This window comes from Aristolochia californica, unplaced genomic scaffold, assembly GCF_029961685.1.
Source record: "Aristolochia californica isolate CCGP_79_NKW_82.1479 unplaced genomic scaffold, dmAriCali1.0.hap1 SCAF_4, whole genome shotgun sequence".
Taxonomy (NCBI): Eukaryota; Viridiplantae; Streptophyta; class Magnoliopsida; order Piperales; family Aristolochiaceae; genus Aristolochia; species Aristolochia californica.
Window position 1 is genome coordinate 1,290,286 of NW_027182103.1, and position 21,041 is coordinate 1,311,326.

The 21,041-nt window shown below is 38.1% G+C and overlaps 3 protein-coding genes across 3 annotated transcripts; all 3 read left to right on the top strand.

The window, feature by feature from the left end:
• The first annotated feature begins 705 nt into the window (after positions 1 to 705).
• LOC137962972 (uncharacterized) lies at positions 706 to 3,416 on the top strand. Its single transcript, XM_068810128.1, has 2 exons — positions 706 to 1,216; positions 1,816 to 3,416. The coding sequence occupies exons 1-2, from the start codon at positions 1,148 to 1,150 to the stop codon at positions 2,914 to 2,916; spliced, it is 1,170 nt and encodes a 389-aa protein (XP_068666229.1). The 5' UTR covers positions 706 to 1,147; the 3' UTR covers positions 2,917 to 3,416.
• Positions 3,417 to 6,533: 3,117 nt separating this feature from the next.
• On the top strand, positions 6,534 to 13,649 carry LOC137964017 (probable serine/threonine-protein kinase WNK3). Its single transcript, XM_068811280.1, has 8 exons — positions 6,534 to 6,815; positions 7,169 to 7,206; positions 7,363 to 7,590; positions 7,693 to 7,916; positions 8,002 to 8,159; positions 11,951 to 12,134; positions 12,220 to 12,366; positions 12,445 to 13,649. The coding sequence occupies exons 1-8, from the start codon at positions 6,729 to 6,731 to the stop codon at positions 13,170 to 13,172; spliced, it is 1,794 nt and encodes a 597-aa protein (XP_068667381.1). The 5' UTR covers positions 6,534 to 6,728; the 3' UTR covers positions 13,173 to 13,649.
• Positions 13,650 to 14,807: 1,158 nt separating this feature from the next.
• Positions 14,808 to 16,655, top strand: LOC137964018 (elongation factor Tu, chloroplastic-like). The gene has a single exon (XM_068811281.1). The coding sequence runs from the start codon at positions 14,928 to 14,930 to the stop codon at positions 16,383 to 16,385; it is 1,458 nt and encodes a 485-aa protein (XP_068667382.1). The 5' UTR covers positions 14,808 to 14,927; the 3' UTR covers positions 16,386 to 16,655.
• The last annotated feature ends 4,386 nt before the right edge of the window (positions 16,656 to 21,041 follow it).

Sequence of the window (21,041 nt, forward strand, 5' to 3'; positions counted from 1 at the left end):
ATTCTGGATATCCGATTTCAGTTTTGAAAAGAGATGAAAAGGCTTATCGCGTTATCTACAATTATCTATCTACTGCATCATAATGGATCATCCCATCAAATAATTGAAAAAGAAAAAGAAAAAAAGTAAACAAACTGTTATCTAAGGCTATCTAAAAGATTGAAGAGATGAAAGCATTATTTATCCCTTCTGCATGTGCTGTTCTTAATTTAAACTGCAGCTTACCAGCAATGGAGAATGAATATGGAGCTGAAGAATATTCTCTCTGATAACCAACTTCAGTATTCTGTAGTTTACCATGGGAGAAGACTGAAAAAAGGGCTTCTTTTTCTTTCTTTTCGAAGAGTTTGTATTGGGGAGACTGAGACCACAAGACAGGCAGAGAGAGACCTGTTTCAGAAGAGAGATTCTACACGGTCTTTTGTGATAAAGGAGGAGAGATGAGACTGTGACTGAAAATCATGGAGGGAGAGACCCAATGGACAGCTTGAAGCCTTGAACGAGTCAAGGACGTGTGGGGTCCACTAGCCGCTTCATAGTGGGACCCCTGTAGGGGAAGGGGAGGATCAAGGGGCCGGATTGAGAGGTCTGGGAATTATTTGTGTTTGGGCTTTGGGGTTGGAAGAAAACAAGGAAGAACGGCTCCTTACTAAATTAAATGAATTAATAAATGATATGGGGAGGATTTTTGGGGTGTATATATAAGGGGAGGTCTGTGGAATCAAAGCCTGCATGAACAACTGCCATCCATTATACAGAGAAGAAGAGAAACAGGGCTATTCTATATTTGGGTTTCTCGTTCTGGTTTTCAGCGGAGGGATTAGATATAGCAGAGGAATAGTTTTTTTTCTTCTGGTCTAGGTTGCGACCTGCCTGGTGGGTGTCCTGGAGGGAAGTGTATCTGAGGACCTGGATCGGTTATCGGCCGTTTTTGGTCTCCGGGCGCGGAATTTCTGTGGTGGGTGGTCAACCCTTTTTGCTGATTTGGTGGTGGATCTGGTTCTGGAAATCGGAACGGGGGAAGGAGGTGTCGTGGACAGGCAAGAGGGTTCTCCGCGTTCTCGTTATTGGTCCTTGTGTGAATATTTTTCCATTGTGGGACTGGGTCTTTTTCCGTTTTTGAGTTCTTTCTGTTATTTGGTCCTTCATGATGCCAGAAGGAGGGTATTATAGCTCGAAGAAGACCGATGACATCTGCGATGATGTTTGCGGTCAGGTATTATTCCATACTGTTCTTTGTGTTTTTTTTTTTTTTTTTTTACTTTTCCATGGATCTGTTTTTGTTTTTTAAATTTGTTTTCTTTCTGTTCCTTCTCTAATGTGTAAATGCCCATGAATTGGGGAGGCCTTACTTTGTCCATTTCATAAGGTTTTCCCTTCCGAACCCTAGGTTCATTAATTTAAAGTTTTACTTTTATGTTTTTTTTTTTCATTTTCATTTTTTTACTGTGTTTGGAAAACGAAGAAATTTCTTTTGGAGCTGTTTGGTGAATCCCACCAGAGGCCTTCGAGAGGCATATATTTGTTCTGAAGAGCAAAAGTTTCCTAATATCTTGATACAACCCACTGAATTTTGAATTTTGAAATTTGAATTTATTTTGTTTAATGTCTCTCTGATACTTCAACGAACAAATTGACGTTGTACTTTCGTGCACTAAGCAGGATAAGTTTAAGATTATTTCAATAATTTTTCAGATTTTGGGTTCGTGGCTATCATATGCTAAGCTTTGGGAACTCGGACTTTTTTATTTCTGTGTTGTCTTTATCTGTTCAGTTCGAGCGTCTGATTTGAAAATTTCTACTTTCAATTTGCAGGAGGCAACAAGAGCAGCTCTGAGTATGTCTAGACTGAGGTGCATTTTGAGAGGCTTTGATATAAAAGCCATCATCCTTCTATTCGTTATAGTTCCCACTTGCATCCTTGGTATATATTTACATGGCCAGAAAATATCCTATTTTCTTCGGCCGATATGGGAATCTCCTCCAAAGCCTTTCCACAATATCCCACACTATTATCATGAAAATGTTTCCATGGAAACCCTCTGCAAACTTCATGGGTGGGGCATCAGAGAAAGTCCCAGACGGGTTTTTGACGCAGTTCTATTCAGCAATGAGGTAGATATCCTCACAATTAGATGGCACGAACTGTATCCCTATATCACTCAGTTTGTTCTTCTTGAATCAAATTCAACTTTTACTGGCTTGCCCAAGCCCCTGGTTTTTTCCCGCAACAGGGATCTGTTTAAATTTGTGGAGCCAAGACTGACTTATGGAACTATTGGAGGAAGATTCAAGAAAAGGGAAAACCCGTTTGTGGAGGAAGCTTATCAGAGAGTGGCACTAGACCAGCTTCTTAGAATAGCAGGAATAGGTGAGGATGACTTGTTGATCATGTCAGATGTGGATGAGATTCCCAGTGCACACACGATCAATCTTCTCAGGTGGTGTGATGATATCCCTCAAGTCCTCCATCTTCGGCTCCAGAATTACCTATATTCATTTGAGTTTCTTGTTGATAATAAGAGCTGGAGAGCTTCAGTCCATCGATATAAGCCTGGTAAGACAAGGTATGCACATTATCGCCAAACAGATGACATATTGGCTGATTCGGGTTGGCACTGTAGCTTCTGTTTCCGTCATATAAGTGAGTTCATCTTCAAGATGAAAGCCTACAGTCATTTTGATAGAGTGAGATTCTCTCATTATCTCAATCCATCAAGGGTCCAGGATGTGATCTGCCGTGGGGCTGACCTGTTTGATATGCTGCCTGAGGAATACACATTCAAGGAAATCATTGGGAAGCTAGGTCCGATACCACGTTCATATTCAGCTGTTCATCTGCCTGCATATCTATTAGAATATGCCGAGAAGTACAAATTTCTATTGCCTGGGAACTGCAAGAGAGAGGGTGGCTAGATTTTCTTTGCTCCCAAGCATTTTACTTGGATCGGTGCTAATCATAAGAAAGCCTTAGAGGTTTCTTTTGGATGTTGACTTGGTGTTGTACTGGATATGCATATATCTGACTAAATTAGCTCATTCTTTAGAGAGAGGAATCAGCCATAGTGATGGGCTCTTTGGCATCAGAATGTGAATTTGTAGAATGACGGAGTGTTGGGACCCTCCGAGGGCGGACATCTGTTTGCGGATGTGCTTGCTGGGGATTTCTTGCCAGCTTGATCAAAACTGGTGTGCATCACTCTGTTATGGCATGATCATCCTCCGATCACTGTTGAATATAGATATCTGAGTGGCGTTCCCAAGCTCTTTTTATAGTGGAAATTTTGTTCTTATTTTTGGACTAATTTATTCATATATTCTTACAAACTTTGGTAGGTGTCTTCTGTTGACTCCGTATTGTATCATTTGATTGCTTCTGGTTCTTTCTTTATGATAAATACTGATCTGATTCATTATTTTAGCGGGGCTTTTAATATTTTCTCTTTGGACATTTGCTTTTTGGGGTTTTGATACTACACACAGGATTGTCAAAAGAGTATCCAGTAGCACATCTTAAGTTTCTTGGCCAGCCATCCAAATTCAGCAGCACATGAATTTATTTTAGATGATAAACCTCTCCTATTCCTATCACTTTCTATTGAACTTTTCCATCCAGAGTTATCATAAAGTTCTTGTTTGATGTTCTTCCTACTATTCCTCTTCAAAGCTTTATTTTTAAAAAGAAAAATTAATGAATCAATATTTTACAACCCCTTAAAGTTTTTCAGTACCAGAACTAAAAAGTTATTCAAAGCAGAATTTTTTTTTAACTCTGTTTCATGGACTCAGCGCAATCAAGTTCAGTTTCTGACTCTTCTACCCAACACTTTGATCCTGAACTGTTTTCATCAATGACAGCATGCCCTCCTGCATCAATTATTGTTCCCCCACTTGAACATGTGAAATAATAAATTTGCAAGCCGGGAGCCATCCATTTCTTAAATGAAGTTTCAAATTTTGGTTGTAAGCACCAATTACAGCAGCAGCTAAGAAGGTTGCATAGCTTATATAATCTCAGATTGCCAGTATTGTAGAATTCAGTCTTTGAATTCCAACAAACCCAAGGTTTGCTGAAGGATCCTATAGAACCAGTTTCGCAGACTTTGATTTTGAAGTTCTTTACTGGTTTCTTTATCCCAAGGAAGAATAGGTGGCTTGTGCCTTACTCTGATTAGCAGGTTTGACAGAGTTGCCTCTGGCTTTGTTTGCATAAAGCAGAAAAGGGGATTTGATTGTCTGTTTGCCTTTCATTAACAGAGGAGAAAAAACAAACAGAAAAGGTTCATACAGGCTAGCATGTTGAGATTTCATCTTGTCTTTGATATTACTCCAATTCCTCTAATCCAATTTAATTATTTAAAGCCAGGTTACTGTGTTCACTCTGGAGTACTGGGTATGGATCAATTCCACATTATAAAAATCATCAAGATATCTTGCCTATACGGAAAAGTTTCAGCAAATCGTTCACCTTGATGTCCTTTTTGTTATAAAACTATTGGGATTAATCTCATGGATTATGCTTCTCAATGGTTTGATAATTCTGTTGAGATGCTTTCCTGTATTGTCTGGGAAAGAGAAGAAACTATCCAGAACTGTTCACAGTAACATGAAATCCGTTTTGTTTGATTTAATTTGGGTGGGTGAGATGACATTCTTCGTCAAATCCAAGACACTTCTTCATTCCGATTCTTTCTAAATTTGTTGTTAGGTAAGCATCTTCGTCTACTTTTCAAATTGAAGGGCTCTTTTTATGAGGATGAAAAAGGGAGCAAAAATACTCAAAAGGAAGGGGCCCTACCCTATGGAAGTTGTCTGAAATGAGAATATGCCCTTATGTGGGTTTTACCTTGAAATAGAGGATAAGTTCTCATTGCCTTAGAAGGCATGGTATTCCGATCTGTGATTTCAAGAAGTCAACTTGGATTCGAGAGGGAGTAGGTTCACTGAGATTTGAGAAGAAGCGGGTTACGTTGTTAAATTGTGGAGCCTAATTAACACTTTACACTCTATCGTGGATCGACCTTCGTGGTAAGGTTGTCGTGGGGGTTGGAAGGGGGGCGGAGCCTTTGAGCGGGTCCATAGTTTAGGGATTTCACACTTGTAATCCAGATGCCTTAATTTTTTCTTTATATTTGGGGGCGCTGTTGTTAGGGTTTCATCATCATCAAGAAGGAGTTGGAGTTGCAACCAGAGAGAGATTAAAGAAAAGTGTTTGTGATTTCTCTAATAAATTATTTCATTTTTATAGTGGATTACTGCAATGGTAAAAGACAGGATATAATCTCACCTTGAGGCGAACCTGTATAAATTTTATTAAATTTTCATGTTTATTTTTTATTTATTCCACGATTACTATTATTGCTCTCGTCAGTTTAGAATTAGGGCATCTAATTCCTAATATGTGTTAGGTCGGAGAGTCGGAATCGCCTTAAACACTATGATTTTCGTGACCCTAAACTAGGTTAGAGCACATTGATGGTTTGCTTTATTTATACATGTACATGTGTACCATGTCTTCAAGGTTAAATCAATAACTTTAAACTCTAGCAAAATGGGGACTATATAAAGTTATTTAGTTGAAGATTTATGATATTTACAACATTTTATTGTAAGTTCTTATAATAGCAATATTATTTTTATTATTAAATATTTTTCAATAAGATTTTTTCATTTTTATTATAAAATCTAAAAATAAAAATATAATATTGATATCCACAATGCATGCTTAAAAGACAAGAAAATAACAAAAAAAATTAAAACACGTAGAATAAGAAAAAAATCAAATTTAATTAATATAAGTTTTTATAAGAAAATACTTTAAAATATTTTTCTACAAGATCTAAATTTTATCTTCAGAGCTATATGATCCATAGAATTATGTAAAGAAAAAGATCTACAAGGGATGAAATGAATTACGTAATTTTCGATAGTTTGGATCAACTAGGTTAAACGAAGATTCGTTCGAAACAAAAATCATAACTCTCACAAAGAATTAAAAATAAAATATTAGGTTTAATAGTAACTAAGAGCTACAATTAGTTGTAAAAACCACAAAGATAATAAGAATTTTTTCAGCTATACAAAATATTATTAAATATCAAGTTTAGATTAGTGGGTTTTAAGGTTATAGAATTGAGTCATTTGTGTGAGAATAATAGTGGGTGTGAGTGAGTTAACCTATTTATGGTAAGGGTACATGCTAGACCGGGTTCACGTTGAAATGGGTCCGAGGGCAGAACGGCTAGACCAAATTATTAATCGCGTCATTATCGTTGACCTTAAATTACATCCGTCAAAATTTCAAACGTCAGCGTCTGACAAATGTATCATTCCGGTTTAGTTTTGACCCGATCCAGATTCGGCTCTCTTCATAATTAAAAGAGAAAATGCGACAAAAGTAACCCGGGCTCGTCAATCCGCGCAGATCGGTCAGCCCAACGAACTGGAAACTCTCCCTCCTCCCTCGCTCCACCCGTCTTCTTTCCCGTCTCTCGCTCGCGCTATCTCTCTCATTCATTTCCCACGTTGTGATTTGATTCTCCTCTGGAACAGTGGAACCTCGACGAATTTGAGAGTCAGTGCCGTGAAGTCTATGTTCCCTCGTCAATAGGACTAGAATTCTCCCGTGACTTCCCAGATCGCCCTTTTAAGTGAAAGGGAGTTCGTCTTAGGTTGATTGGCTAAGGGTTTCGAGCATTGGACTTTTTCTCATTTGATTGGTTTATATAATGTCTGGAGAAGCCAGACCCGAGCACGTCCCAGAAGATGCAGATTCGGAACTAGTTGAGTTCGATCCATCCGGTCGATATGGACGTGTTAGTAGTTTTCTTTTTTTTTCTTGAATTTTTGTCCCTGATATTGCGTTTAATGATATAAATTATGGAATGTGATGCTAATTGATTTTTTTTTTTTTTTTTTTTTGAAGGGATGTTATGTTTGGAATTTCGATCTCCGTTTTTTTCTTTTTCTGTTGTGCTGTACGTATTCTGCATGAATTATGATAGGTGGTGATGTGGGCATGTGTTGCAATAACTAATATTTCTTCGTTGATTTTGATTCCTAACTCTCTCTTTGTTTGGTAGGTTTATGTTTCAACTAATGCATCTTACATTTGATAATGGAATATTCAATTTCATTTTTTCCCCTTTTTTACTTGCTTGTTTTGCAGTATCGGGAGGTGTTAGGAAAAGGGGCATTCAAAACAGTGTATCCTTGGAAAGCTTTGTACTATTTTTATCTGAATTGATTAAATAATGATTGGAAGAAGAGTTCAAAAAGGTGTGGATTAAAAAGTATAAAAACGTTTGAAATTGCCCTTCTCGTAGACCTTTATGTTTCCTTCACTTATCTAAAAATTTCCAGCCATAGAGCATTTGATGAACTGGAAGGAATAGAAGTTGCTTGGAACCAGGTGAAGGTATCTGATGTCTTGCGGAATTCTGTTGACTTGGACCGCCTTTATTCTGAAGTTCATTTGTTGAAGACTCTGAAGCATAAAAACATTATTAAGTTTTACCACTCCTGGGTTGATACGAATAATGATAACATCAACATCATCACTGAAATTTTCACTTCTGGGACATTGCGCCAGTAAGTCATCTTCTTACAGTTATTTCTCTAATTTGTCATCCTGGCAATGTCTCCAGTCTTTCTCTCTCTGTAGGAGAAGTTTTATTGGCTAATTTTTTCTAGGTACCGAAAGAAACATAAGCGCGTGGATTTAAGAGCTTTGAAGAATTGGTCAAGACAAATCCTGCAGGGACTTTTTTATCTTCACAGCCATGACCCACCAGTTATACATAGGGACTTGAAGTGTGATAACATATTTGTTAATGGAAATCAGGGTGAAGTGAAGATTGGAGATCTTGGACTGGCAGCCATCCTTCGCCAGGCCCAATCGGCTCATAGTGTCATTGGTAGTTGGTGTATTAGTTTAGTGAACTTTAAAGGCTACTAAACTCATATGGATGATTCATATATCAATTTGAATTATAATTGTAGGAACCCCAGAGTTCATGGCACCAGAACTTTATGAGGAGGAGTACAATGAGTTGGTCGATATCTATGCTTTTGGGATGTGCTTATTGGAATTGGTGACATTTGAGTACCCATATGTGGAATGTGCCAATGCTGCTCAAATATTTAAAAAAGTGACATCGGTGAGGTTTTACTATCCTTGATTTGTTCTTATTTTCGTATGTGCATTTGTTTTTTGTCTTTATTTTTTTACATCTTCCTGGGATTTGCTCCGTTCTGTATTACTGTTTGACTTGAAATCTTCCATGTTGGAGTAACCATATTTGTCTTGTTACACCCTTGAACATGGCTTCCAAATTCAATTTAACATCTAAAAAGTTGATTACAAGGAGAAGATGAAAAATCAGGCATGACTATATTCTAATGGAGTTGTATTAAAGTTCAATGTGTAGAAGTTATCAACCATTTCAAATAAATAATAAATACCACTTCTTCACATCTTTGAGGAGATTGATGATATTCTTTGAGGAGATTACGAATTTTGAATTGGAAGGTTTTAAATTCTTTGATGTGTTTGAAGTAATGCACAGAAACAAATCTAAGAACAAACTTTTCTTTTTCTTTATTTGTTCATAGACTGCTATAGCTAAACTCAGACTTTCCAGAATATGGGAGTAAAATTTTTACTCCTTTTTATGGTATTTCTCCCTGCCTGTGCATTGAAGAATTCTTTTCCGCTGATGGTTGGTATCTGTGCCATCGAAAGGTCTCCACGGCAAAGGACTTGTTGGCTATCTTAGCTTTATTTGGTGCAAATTGTGATGGAGTACCTGAAGAAAACTTTCTTCTTAGCTGTGCAATAGTTAATGCATGCCCCTTCTAAAGCAAAGCCAGATTTGTCTTGCCATTTATCAAGTATCTCTCCAATTTCCTGGTTTTATCACTGTTAGAAGGCACATGTTGACCTTGGATTTACCTGGAGGGCGAACCTGGTTTAGTCTGCAATTAAACTGCTGTTTTCATACCTAGAAGACCTAGCAGGTGAATGGTTCAACCAGAACCTAGCTGACCTGATCAACCAAGTCTCTTTTGCAGAAGCATGGAATAGAATCTCGTCCACACAAATGCCATGAATGGGACTTGACGTTGAATAAAATAAAAATTAGTAAGCCACCGTTACAGTAGGATCACCTTTGTCATTACTATTTGAAAGTTATATATTCTTTGTTATGCACAAAGACTTTCTGTACTTGGCTCTTTTTGTTTGTTTAACTCTGTTTTCGGTACAAATGTAAGTCAAATGTAGACATAAATGTTTTACCTTCTAACGAGCTAGTATTTAGTTAACCACTTCGTATTTTATATAGCACTATAAAATATTTTTATTGAAAAGGATTTAAGAAATTTTGTTGTATTATGTTAGATACTTTTAATTTTCTTTGTAAACAAAAATATTTTATAATTATTATGTGGTTAAAAGAATTTAAATGATTTTATATGTTAAAAAATATGAAAATAGACCTGTGTTATTAGTTGTACTTGATGTATATTAATGTTGTACCCACTAATTTATATCTACTTTTAGAATTAACTGATTCATGTTTATTTTAGACATCTAAGGGTAGTAATGTTGACCAGACTTGGTGACTTTACCTATTTAAAAAGATTGCCTAGAACCATGTAAAAAATTAGAGAAAATTACAGATATTGTAATAGAATCCTTATAACGATTTTTTTTTTGTTTCAAAACAAAGAATCCTTATAATGACACTAGATTCCCATTGTCTGAAGAACGTCATAAGACCTGATTATTATGGTTTGAAGACACTTGACTAGGGAAGCCCATAATAGTTATTTCCCTTTTTTTTTTGTTTTTCAGTTGTATCCCTTTTTTGGTAAAATCTGGGACTAGATTCTATTTTCTAAGGATTTAGAGGAGGGTTTCTTAACTGCTGAGCCTCAGGCCCAAGCTCAATACAAAGAAATTACTTGTAAGATTTAAAATAGCACAGTTAGAGAGGATCATCTGAGGATGATGACACTTGATAGCATGACCCAAATTCTGTTTTTATAAGCTATGCCAAACCTGCAGGTTCAATCTCTGTTGAGTTGAACTAGAACAAAAAAAAGTCTTTTCCTGTTCTTACACTGTTTAGAACTGTTTTGTTGAAAACCAACCGAATGCCAGCTATGTCAAATTGACTGATGAACCAATCTGCTCAGTTGATTAATGTATCACTTAGTTTTGATTTTTCTTGTCCCCAATGGCAAGAAATTTTGTTTCAAACAAGGGAGAAAATAAAAAAAGAAATATGGAGATGAAGCAGCAAACCAAAAGGCAACAAACTGAATATTGCAACCTAAACTAGGGAAGGTAAGTGGAGAGAGGGATAAGGGGGTTCAAAGAACATGTTGCAGCCCTATTCGATCCGTAGCCAAACTTTTTAGTTTGTTTTTTCTTTTTCTTTTTTATTGATTTTAAATATCAAAACTAAAATTTCAAAAGTGCTTGAGTGAAGATTTGAACTAATATCAATTGAACCATATGAAGACGTTTTGATCACCTTCTATGCTTGCTTGATATAATAATTTGTGAAAATATATCTAATCATTATAAAAATATTTAATTTGATTAAAAATTTAAAAAATTTAGTGGAACCTTCTAGACATTTATTAGTTTGAAAATACAACGAGTTTCTTTAGAACTTTGAGGCGATTGGATTTGTACAAGAGGAAAAAAGGAAAAAAAAAATAAGCATGTCATCAGGGAAACTTTACTAATGGTTTACTTTTAGCTTGGACTGATGCGGCTTTGAGATAAAAAGTTTGATAGTTTTGACAGACTGTAACAACAACTCCCCATGTTATTGTAGACTGGTGGTTTACAACTCTATAACATGCTTCTTGCTATATCAAGGTGAAAAACCTTTATGAGAATGTTGGTGATATTTGAAGGTTTACCTTTGTATTTGATAGGACAAATTAAGAAAGCGGAGGACTTGTCCAAACACATTTTTTAATCTATCCTAGTTCTGGATTTTTTCATGGAATATTTTCATAATGTTTATCTTTTATCTACTGTGAGCAGTGCTTTTGTCAAAAGTTGGCTCTTTGGTGTTGTGTTTACCATAGGGTTCCTGTACTATGAAGACTAAAATTATAGAGAGATACTTTAAGAAGAAGGGAGCCCTTCCAACAAACTACTACTTGTCCTGCTGAAGAGCTTTCGATTCAACCTTTGAACTTACTGAGGGTTTTGTTCCTATTTTAAAGCATTAGGAAAGCAAGAAGGACAAAGTTTAGAATATTGTGTTATGTTAGAGGATTTTGCTTCGAAACGAAAAAAAAAGGAATCCTCTAACTTACAAGAAGAACCCTCTAACATAATATAATATTTGTAATAACACACTTTGTCCTGCTTGTTTTGCTAATGCTTCAAAATAAGAAACCATTTAGGTACCTCAGGAAGTGCAAAGGCTGTCTTGAATGCCCTTCCGTAGGAAAAGTAGTTCTTTGTTGAAAGAGATCCATTTTAGAACAGTTTCTCCTGGGAAATAACATTTTTAGAGTCAATAAATAAAGCAAATTAATGTAAAATGTTGAAATAGAAAGAATTAAATGTAGGAAAGAATAAGAACAATTTCAAGCTTGATTTCTATTTAGTACATTCAATTGGACTGCACTTAGTTGGCTAGGGAAATAATGGAGTATATACTTTCTATAGGATCAGGAGAGTCAACAACTATTTTCTTCTTTCCTTCATTTTTTTACCGTTTCATCTAAAGAGTTAAGGTTTTGGTATCTTGTTTTTACATTGCCAAGCTGATTCCAATGAACTAACAAATTTTATTCTTTTAATTTCAAAGATTGATGTCATTATCTGTTTATTAGTTTTTGGTGAAGTGTTGGGTATAAGTCATAAATGCTTTTATGGCCTTTTTTGAATATATTGTTGCTTTGTGCTTTTGTCTAGGGCATAAAGCCATTGTCATTGGGAAAAGTGAAGGATCCTGGGGTTAGAAGATTTATAGAGAAATGTATTGCTGATGCTTCTGATAGATTGTCTGCGAAAGAATTACTCATGGATCCTTTTCTACAATCAGACGATGGAGATGAAAGTGTCACCCAATATTTGCAGTCAAATCCTTCTAATTCAGGTAATAGTTAAATGAGTTTTCTATTGGAAGAAATTCAACAAGATGATATCATGCTAGTTCTGGTACTCATAAGCCATTGATGCAGATTATTGTAATAGCCATTCAGAGTCAAGTTGCATATTTATGGGTACAAAAGATAGCTCACCAACAGGAAGTCGAGGTTTTATTGTGAAAGGTCAGAGAAAAGATATCAATACCATATTCTTGAAGCTTCGGATTGTTGATTCTACAGGTCATTTCTTATATTCATTCTTAATTGAGCTTAATTTTAACATTTTCTTTTTGTGACCCTTTTCTCCTATGCCGACAGGTCACCTTCGCAATATCCACTTTCCATTCGATATAGGAGCAGACACTGCAATAAGTGTTGCCAGTGAAATGGTTGCTGAATTGGATCTTACAGATCAAGATGTTACAACCATTGCTTGTATGATTGATTCAGAAATACAAGCTTTAGTTCCTGAATGGATTCCAGGAGATGCTTTTGATGATAACCATGGTGATGACACACCAGTTACAGATAAAGTTGACTCAGAAAGTAACGATGAACTTTCTGCATTGACACACGAGTTTGACCATAATAATTCAGGTGGATTTGTAATAGAAAGGCTTCCATCTGGTCGTGTCTATTGGTCTGATTCGCCCAAAGGGGTGGGTGATGGGTCCCCACATAATCAAGCTCAAGCAAGCTTATCTTTGGAGATGGACCAGAATTTAAACAGAGTTTCTAGTACTTCTCCTGACAGTAACAAAGATCTAGTAGATTATCAGAATGGTGAAGATGCTTCACTTTGTCATGAAATGGGTTTAATTGGTATAGATCAAAATGAGTTCTATAAGCAGTTAAAGGAAAGTGACATAGAGAAAGTAAAAGCTGTTGTAGAAAAACTAGAACATGTTCTATCTGAGCACCAAAAGGAGTTCATTGAATTAAGAAGAAAACATGCCATTATTGTAGCTGATCTTTTGAAAGAACTCTCTCCAGAACTTCAGATGGATGTTGTAAATATGTGCAGATTGAAGTTCCCTGACTTGTAGATAGCTTGTTGTAGTCTGGAGATTGATCCTTACATGACATGTTCTTTCTTGCCCAATCATCTCTACTAAAGAGAATACAAATTTTTGGAAGACTCAGAGGAACCTTGAGTTAATATTATGTGGAATATTTGGTAACCGATTTGCTGAAATATTTTCATAATATTGGTACAAAATACAGAAAATTCTACTGAAGGACTGGAAAGAGTGATCAGCTGACCTGACATCATCAGAACTATGAAGCAATACTGACATGTTGTATAGTTCCAAAAGTAAGTTCTGCACATCTGTTGAAGGCTTGAAGGAGGTTCTACTCATTCTTTTGTTTATATTTTAGATAAATGCCCACGAGTAGGTGAGTATATTGTACAGAATCCTCATTGTAACACCCCTAATATTCCTCCCCCCCCAATGCCCACGAATAGGTATTTGTTAATTTGTTACAATTTTTGAGCAATTTTTGCATCCTGAATGACTCATAGGAACATTAGGTGTACTTTGTCACGTTACCTTTCAATTATTTTCAAGAATATCTTTGATTCATTGAGTAATTTGTGCTTCTTAAGCTTTTAAGAAATTCTTGGATCTATTGGGTAATTTGTGTTCCTTCAAAGCATCTGTGAGAGGTTAAAGCTATTTGAAAGTCTGATTCGACTGGAGGCTTGTCTTTCTTAGAGCATCAAATTTACTTTTCACTGCCATTTTTTTTTCCTGATACTTGTTTGGAATTCGATCTAATTACAGTGATTGATACTATCCTCATCTCCAGGTTTTTTTTGTCAAGAACTTACACCCTGAAATGGTGTTTGAATGGTCAATTCCACAACAGAAAAATAACATGTCTTTCTGCCTTTCTCAACTGCAGAAGAAAGTCATGTGTGCTATTTTATTTAAGAACTCTTCCTGCATGTCTACAGGTAAACAGACTGTTTTGGTTTTTAGTGCTCCTTCGTGTTTGTGTTTGAACCTAGTAATCTCTTCATTTATTTCATTGACATGGAATGTTGGAAGTGCACCATTGAAAAGCTTGCACCTTCGGATGCTCATCCTCACCTTCTTAACTAGCAATTCTCATCTTCTCTGCTTGGGTTCTCCTTGATTTTATTTCTGTAACAGGACAAGCTTTTTCTTTGGAGAATTTGATCATTATCACATTTTTCATGAACATTTTTTTTGAATTTTATTTTTATTTAGATTTTATATAATTTCATTAGATTTTATATAGTTTTTAGAAAAATATGTATTAAAAAATTAAAATCAACCCTAAATATATCCAAAGATTAGAAACCACAAGCTTCAATTGGAGCTCACCAAGACCTTAACCAGTCCAGTGATTGTCTGTATCACCACGCAGCCCCTGTTTCACCCACAAACTACTGCAATTGTGGCCCACAGCCCATCCTCTTCTTTCTCCATTCTCATTCCCTCTCCTGTGCCGAATAAATTTTCAAAAAAAAATCAAATTTTAATAGATTAAATGAAAATTAAATAAATAATTTAAAGAAATCGTAAATTCATAAATGGTGATTTACAACAGAAGAAAACCCATTATCGTATAAAATAAAATTTGTCAAATATATTTTTAAATTTATTTTCTGGCAGAAAGCAGATATGAGGTCCTCGGCCTCGATCCCTCTGATGAAGATAAGATAAACCCTCGAATCCACTCCCTGCACTCTCCCTTCTGCTCTCTTTCCTCTCCCTGGAGCAGTGACCCAATTTCCATTTTCCCCTCTTTCCGTTTCCCTTCCTTAATCCATGGCTATTGCCGGAGCAGCCTCAGCTTCCTCCAGCGTCGTCTTCTTCTCCACCGCCAGAACTTCGGCGGGTGGTGGTAACAGCAGACCCGGAGCAGTACCCGTGAAGAAATCCTCCGCTTCTCTTCTCTCCTCTGCTTCTTCCTTCACCAACTCATCCCCGTCCAATTGGTGGGTTACCCCTTCTACCCGAACTGCCGGCAGGCAGCGCACCGGGCTTACCGTCCGGGCGGCTCGCGGCAAGTTCGAGAGGAAGAAGCCCCATGTTAACATCGGGACCATCGGCCACGTCGACCATGGGAAGACCACTCTCACCGCCGCCCTCACCATGGCTCTTGCTTCAATGGGTAACAGTGCTCCCAAGAAATATGACGAAATTGACGCCGCCCCAGAGGAGCGTGCCCGCGGTATCACTATAAATACGGCTACTGTGGAGTATGAGACAGAGAACCGCCACTACGCTCATGTCGACTGTCCGGGTCACGCCGATTATGTCAAGAATATGATCACCGGTGCTGCCCAGATGGACGGTGCTATCCTTGTCGTCTCCGGCGCCGATGGCCCTATGCCGCAGACGAAAGAGCACATTCTGCTTGCTAAGCAGGTCGGTGTTCCCAACATGGTGGTCTTCTTGAACAAGCAGGATCAGGTGGATGACGAGGAACTTCTCCAGCTTGTCGATCTTGAGGTTCGGGATCTCCTTTCCTCGTACGAATTCCCCGGAGATGATATCCCCATTATCTCCGGCTCGGCTCTTTTGGCCCTCGAGGCGTTAATGGGCAACCCTGCAATTAAGCGAGGGGAAAACCAGTGGGTGGATAAGATTTACGAGCTAATGGATGCCGTTGACAGTTATATCCCCATCCCCCAACGACAGACTGATCTCCCCTTCTTACTCGCCGTTGAAGATGTCTTCTCCATTACTGGTCGTGGGACTGTCGCCACGGGTAGAGTCGAGCGTGGGACGGTTAAGGTTGGAGAAACCGTGGAGATTGTGGGCTTGAGGGAAACTCGCAACACCACTGTCACCGGGGTTGAGATGTTTCAGAAGATTCTTGATGAGGCCCTGGCTGGGGACAATGTCGGTCTTCTTCTCAGGGGTGTCCAAAAGGCTGATATCCAAAGAGGGATGGTCTTGGCCAAACCAGGAACCATCACTCCCCACACCAAGTTTGTTGCCGTTGTCTATGTGCTGAAGAAAGAGGAGGGGGGAAGACACTCTCCTTTCTTCTCCGGCTACCGACCTCAATTCTACATGAGAACCACTGATGTCACAGGTCGGGTGGCATCTATTATGAACGATAAGGATGAGGAATCTAAGATGGTTATGCCCGGCGATCGGGTTAAGATGGTTGTGGAGCTTATCATGCCTGTAGCTTGTGAGCAGGGGATGAGGTTTGCTATCAGAGAAGGAGGAAAGACTGTTGGGGCAGGAGTCATCCAGTCTATTATTGAATGAACTGTTATTTCAAATTGGTATCCACAATTGTCTGTGAGGACTGAAACTTCAGGTTCACAATCCATTCCTTGCATCACAAAACGTATATTGTTGAAAATTTTCCATCCTTTTTTTTTTTGCTTGTAAGTGGTTTTAGCATTTTAGTTAGGCTGGCAAACCTGGGGATGGTTGTAACTGATTCTTTACCTGTTTTTGTTGCCTCAGATGTTTTGGTCATTGCAATTTAGGTCACCAATGTTTCCTGTAATGATAAAATGAGATGTCTTGTCATTGGGAACCTTTATTTAATTTTTTTTCCGAAATGTTTCCTCTTATTAGTATGTTGTATAGCTGTAGGTGCATTCTACACTAACTGGCATGCAGTGTAAGCTGGTACCGAAGTTTCTTCTACGAATCTGAGGATAATGGCAATATTTTGCAGGGTTGTATTGTCTCACATTGGGTGTTGTGGATAATAGAACTGTGTTGGGTAACTCTATCTTTAATGCACAGTGATCAATACTTAGTGAACCATAACAGCTACTTGATTTTATCAAGGGAAAAAAAATGGTGCCAAGTGCTTGCTGGAATTTGGAAGTACTGTTTTGGTCCTTAAATTGATCAGGCGATTTTCATTTTGTTTAGTTACTGCAACATGGTTTGTGCTACTCAGGTAGCAGGATTTCTTTGGGTATTGCAATCTTCAGATGGGCTGTTTGCATGCTCTATTCCTTAGTCTTTAACTTCGTTGAGCTAAAAGTGCGGTAGTGCCTTGGTGGTTGGTCATCCTCTATAACTCAATTTAGTGTGATCTGTAAGTGAACCAATATGGATGTCAGGCTGTGTCTCTACTGGTTAGTTTTTACAGGTTCAATTCATGTTTTGTAGATAATAGTTTATGTGTGCTATCAGCTTTTTCATAATACCACATAGTTACTATTTTTCTCATATGTTCTGTTTCAATTGTTCCTTATTGTGAGCATATTGTCTGCCATTTAGAGTTAGCAGTAAGCACCATATAAAAGAATCACTTTGTCATCATTTGGGCTATTTCCCTTACACATGAATGTATATGGAACTGCTCAATAATCTCTTCAGCTTTATGGGTCTATTTTTAAGTTTGCTGCATTTAGATTATATGTCTGTTCCTTGTGCACATCAAATATTCTGAATGTCATTGGCATAGTTCATGTTCTCATGTTCTTCTCTCTCTTGATTTTATGGTATTTGTAGGTTCAGTTAATAGGAACATACTTTTCCAAACATTTTTACAGCCAATTTTCATTTTATTGTGTAGACAGTAGTTTTGAAGGAATGTTATAATGATAACCTGTGCAGTTTGCAATTAAACAACAATTTCTGCCTCTGGCTTTACTTGCTTTCCTCCATCAATTCCCATGTTCATCATAATCTCATTATTTACAGTTGGGCAGTCCCAAAAAAAGAGTTGCTATCTACTCTCTTTCATGTGATATCAAAGCTGTAGTTTAACCTATCATGCATGACTGTTTTGGTATGGCTTTCATCTTAAGGTTAGTAATAAGGGACATACATGAGAGAATAATTCTTGATGATCACCACTTTTTAGTTTGTCTAATTTGATGTTTAGCAAATGTACTTTTCTGGTCCCTTGGTGTGTTGATTTTGTTTGGTTCAAAAATTTCTGACACTTGTGGTTTAGAGTTGTTTCCATCATGTGATTATCAGCATGATCTGCAAGTGAGTTGTTGGTTCTTCAGTTCAGTCCATGATTTGCTTTACAGGTCATGAGATGGGAGATGAAGCCAGTGCTTTATATTTTAAGCATAGTTCTGTCTTTTCGAGCCTTCCTCATTATATTTGAATACTAAAAATTGCACTGTTGCAAGTTCTTGTTAATGTCAAAAAATACTACTCACAGATTGCTATTCTGATTGTCATATTGATAAATTCATTAGAAATAAGGAAAAAGAAGCATCTATCATTGATCATGATTCAGGGCTTTAAAATGGACGTAAATATTCAGAGCTTTGTTACTTTCTGCCTGTGTTTTATGTCGCCTTTGTTTATTTGAATATGGTCATCTAAGCAACTATGTGACTTTGAAATGATAAGCCAGTTAGATCTCGCTGCAATTAACTTTCATGAACTCAGACGAATCTAGCATGCAATACAGAGATTATAGACTGGAAGAACATGCTCATACCATGTTTTGATGCCGAGATCACAACTTCATCAATTATCAGTTTGGATATTTTGAACTGTATTGATGTTACTCGTTTCAGCGTCTCCTTGTTCTCATCGTTTTCTTCTCTCTGCAACTTGAGAGATTTCGTGTCACTCAAGGAGTCAGTTGAATAATCACATTAGTGAAGAAGATGCAACTTCCAACTCTTGGTCAAGATGACCAAATTTCTGCGAAACTCCAGTAGAGTATACTTGAATACTGGATTACAAATCTGCTGCTTTTTCAATAGAGACGAAGCTACAGGTCACGCAACTTTCACTCAAATTCCAGCGTTGTTTAGTTGTTTTTCGAGGGATCGGGATCTTGTGGAGGCGAAGGAAACGAAGAACCTCGCTCGCCTAGATTTCATCGTCCATGCCTATGACCAGAGCTACATAACAAAACCAGCTACTATGAACAATGAAAAGCAGCCAACGGAGCTATTGACATGGATAAGGCTTCACGCAAACCAGTGACCTGATTGGAAGAAGAGATCGAGCTGCGGCCATGTGGAGGAGGTACTTTCGTGGATTGGGTGCAGCTTGGTACTACCGGAGGAATTCCAGAAAGATAGATCAGGGACATGGGTCTGTCTCTTTGGATTGCTTCAGTTCAGTTCAGACGGATGCTTTCAGTTCAGAATGCAAAGGTTTGTGTGTGAGAATTATTCTAGCTGGTGGGCTGGTGGAATCGTATCGACGCGCTGTGACAGCAGCTGAGGTGTTGGAGAGGTACCCTGGGATGTGCGTTACCCGACCAGAAGTTTTCAGACGACCGGAGGAATCGATTTTGGAGCCGAAAGAAGTGCTCTTACCAGGTCAGAAATTCTATCTTGTCCCCATAGCTACAGTGATGAAACTGAAACAGAGAAACTCGGGGACGTTGCAGGTTGCTGCAAAAGTCGAGTCTGTTGCAGCTGGCACAGGGTCTGATACCTCTGATGAATTCTTTTCTGCAAAGGATTTCTTTATTTCCAAAGATAAATGGACTAAATGGATCACGGATCGAAACAGAAATCCTGACAAGGCCTTTACACCTCCTATTAAGAAGGCAAAAATGTTGAAGTCTTTGGGGTGGAAACCCAGTTTAGATTCTGTAGAAGAGACTTCACCATGAATTCATTCGATGAGCCTGCCTGCTTGGGCTTGCTCCATTAGTACTGCACCTGGATTTGTAGATGATGAGCTTTTTATCTGCGGTAGAAATGGTGGATTGAAGACTTCCCCATTACTTTTTTTTCCCATCTACTGCTGTATAATTAATCTGTTACGATGACGCTGCCGATCCTTGGGTTAAGATCGTCATCTAGTAGATCAAATGAAGCCATTTATCTTGACCTGCACAAGACGCCCATATAAAGCCAACTTTTGTCTCTGTGTCGAATCAATCTTATTGCGGAAACTGCTAATCAATGGAGAATTTCTGTAAGCAGCTGCAACTTCCCACCCAGAACCACAGAGAATGTCAGCGAAAACGAGAAGTTATGCGCCATGTACCTGTGAGTGATAATGATATAAATAAATAGTGATTCTTTCGAAAAGTAAGAGCAGCTGCCATAGGGAAACGAAAGGCCAAAGTTGGTTTATCAATTCTCTGTAAGAAGTGGCAGAGGTGAATTTCACGATTTATAAGTGGTTCTTCATTTGGGAGTTCCTGCAACTTTCTTACCAAAAGTGGAGATTTAACCAAATATCCACTTTTCTCCGTGTTTATGGACTTCCACCGAACTTACAGAAGAATAAATCCAACTGGTTCAGAAGTTCATCTCATAGAAATAACTGATGACAACGACGATTACCAATAAATATTTAAGAAGAAAAAAACAAATAGAAATCTGGGGAGGATTCGTCAGCTAGAACAAATTCTTTCTGGAATACTGGCCACACCGGTTCTCCTACGAGCAGCTCTCGGAAGCCACCATGGGATTCTCGAAAGAGCAGCAGCTGGGATACGGGGACCTCTATAAAGGAGTCCTAGCCAGCAGCAGCAATGCGGAGATCGCCGTGAAATGCACTCTCATCACTCGAAGCAGGGAATGAGAGAGTTCATGGCGGAAATATCCAGCATGGGGAGGCTACAGCACAAAAACCTGGTTCAAATGCGAGGCTGGTGCAGAAAAGGGTACGAGCTGATGCTGGTTTACGATTACATGCCGAACGGAAGTCTCGACAAACGCATTTTCGACAAAACCAAATAGCTTCTGGGCTGGGAAGGCCGGCGTCGCGTATTAACAAACGCATTTTCGACAAACCCGAAGAGCTTCTGGGCTGAGGGCCTCCTTTACTTGTATCACGGCTGAGATCAGGTCCATTGACAAAGCAATCACAAACACAAATCATAGTAAAATCTAACTCTGTCGGGAATTTCGACAAACAGATAGTGCTCCACCGGGACATCAAATCGAGCAACATACTTCTGGACTCCGAGATGAGAGGACGTCTCGGAGACTTCGGCCTGGCTAAGCTATACCA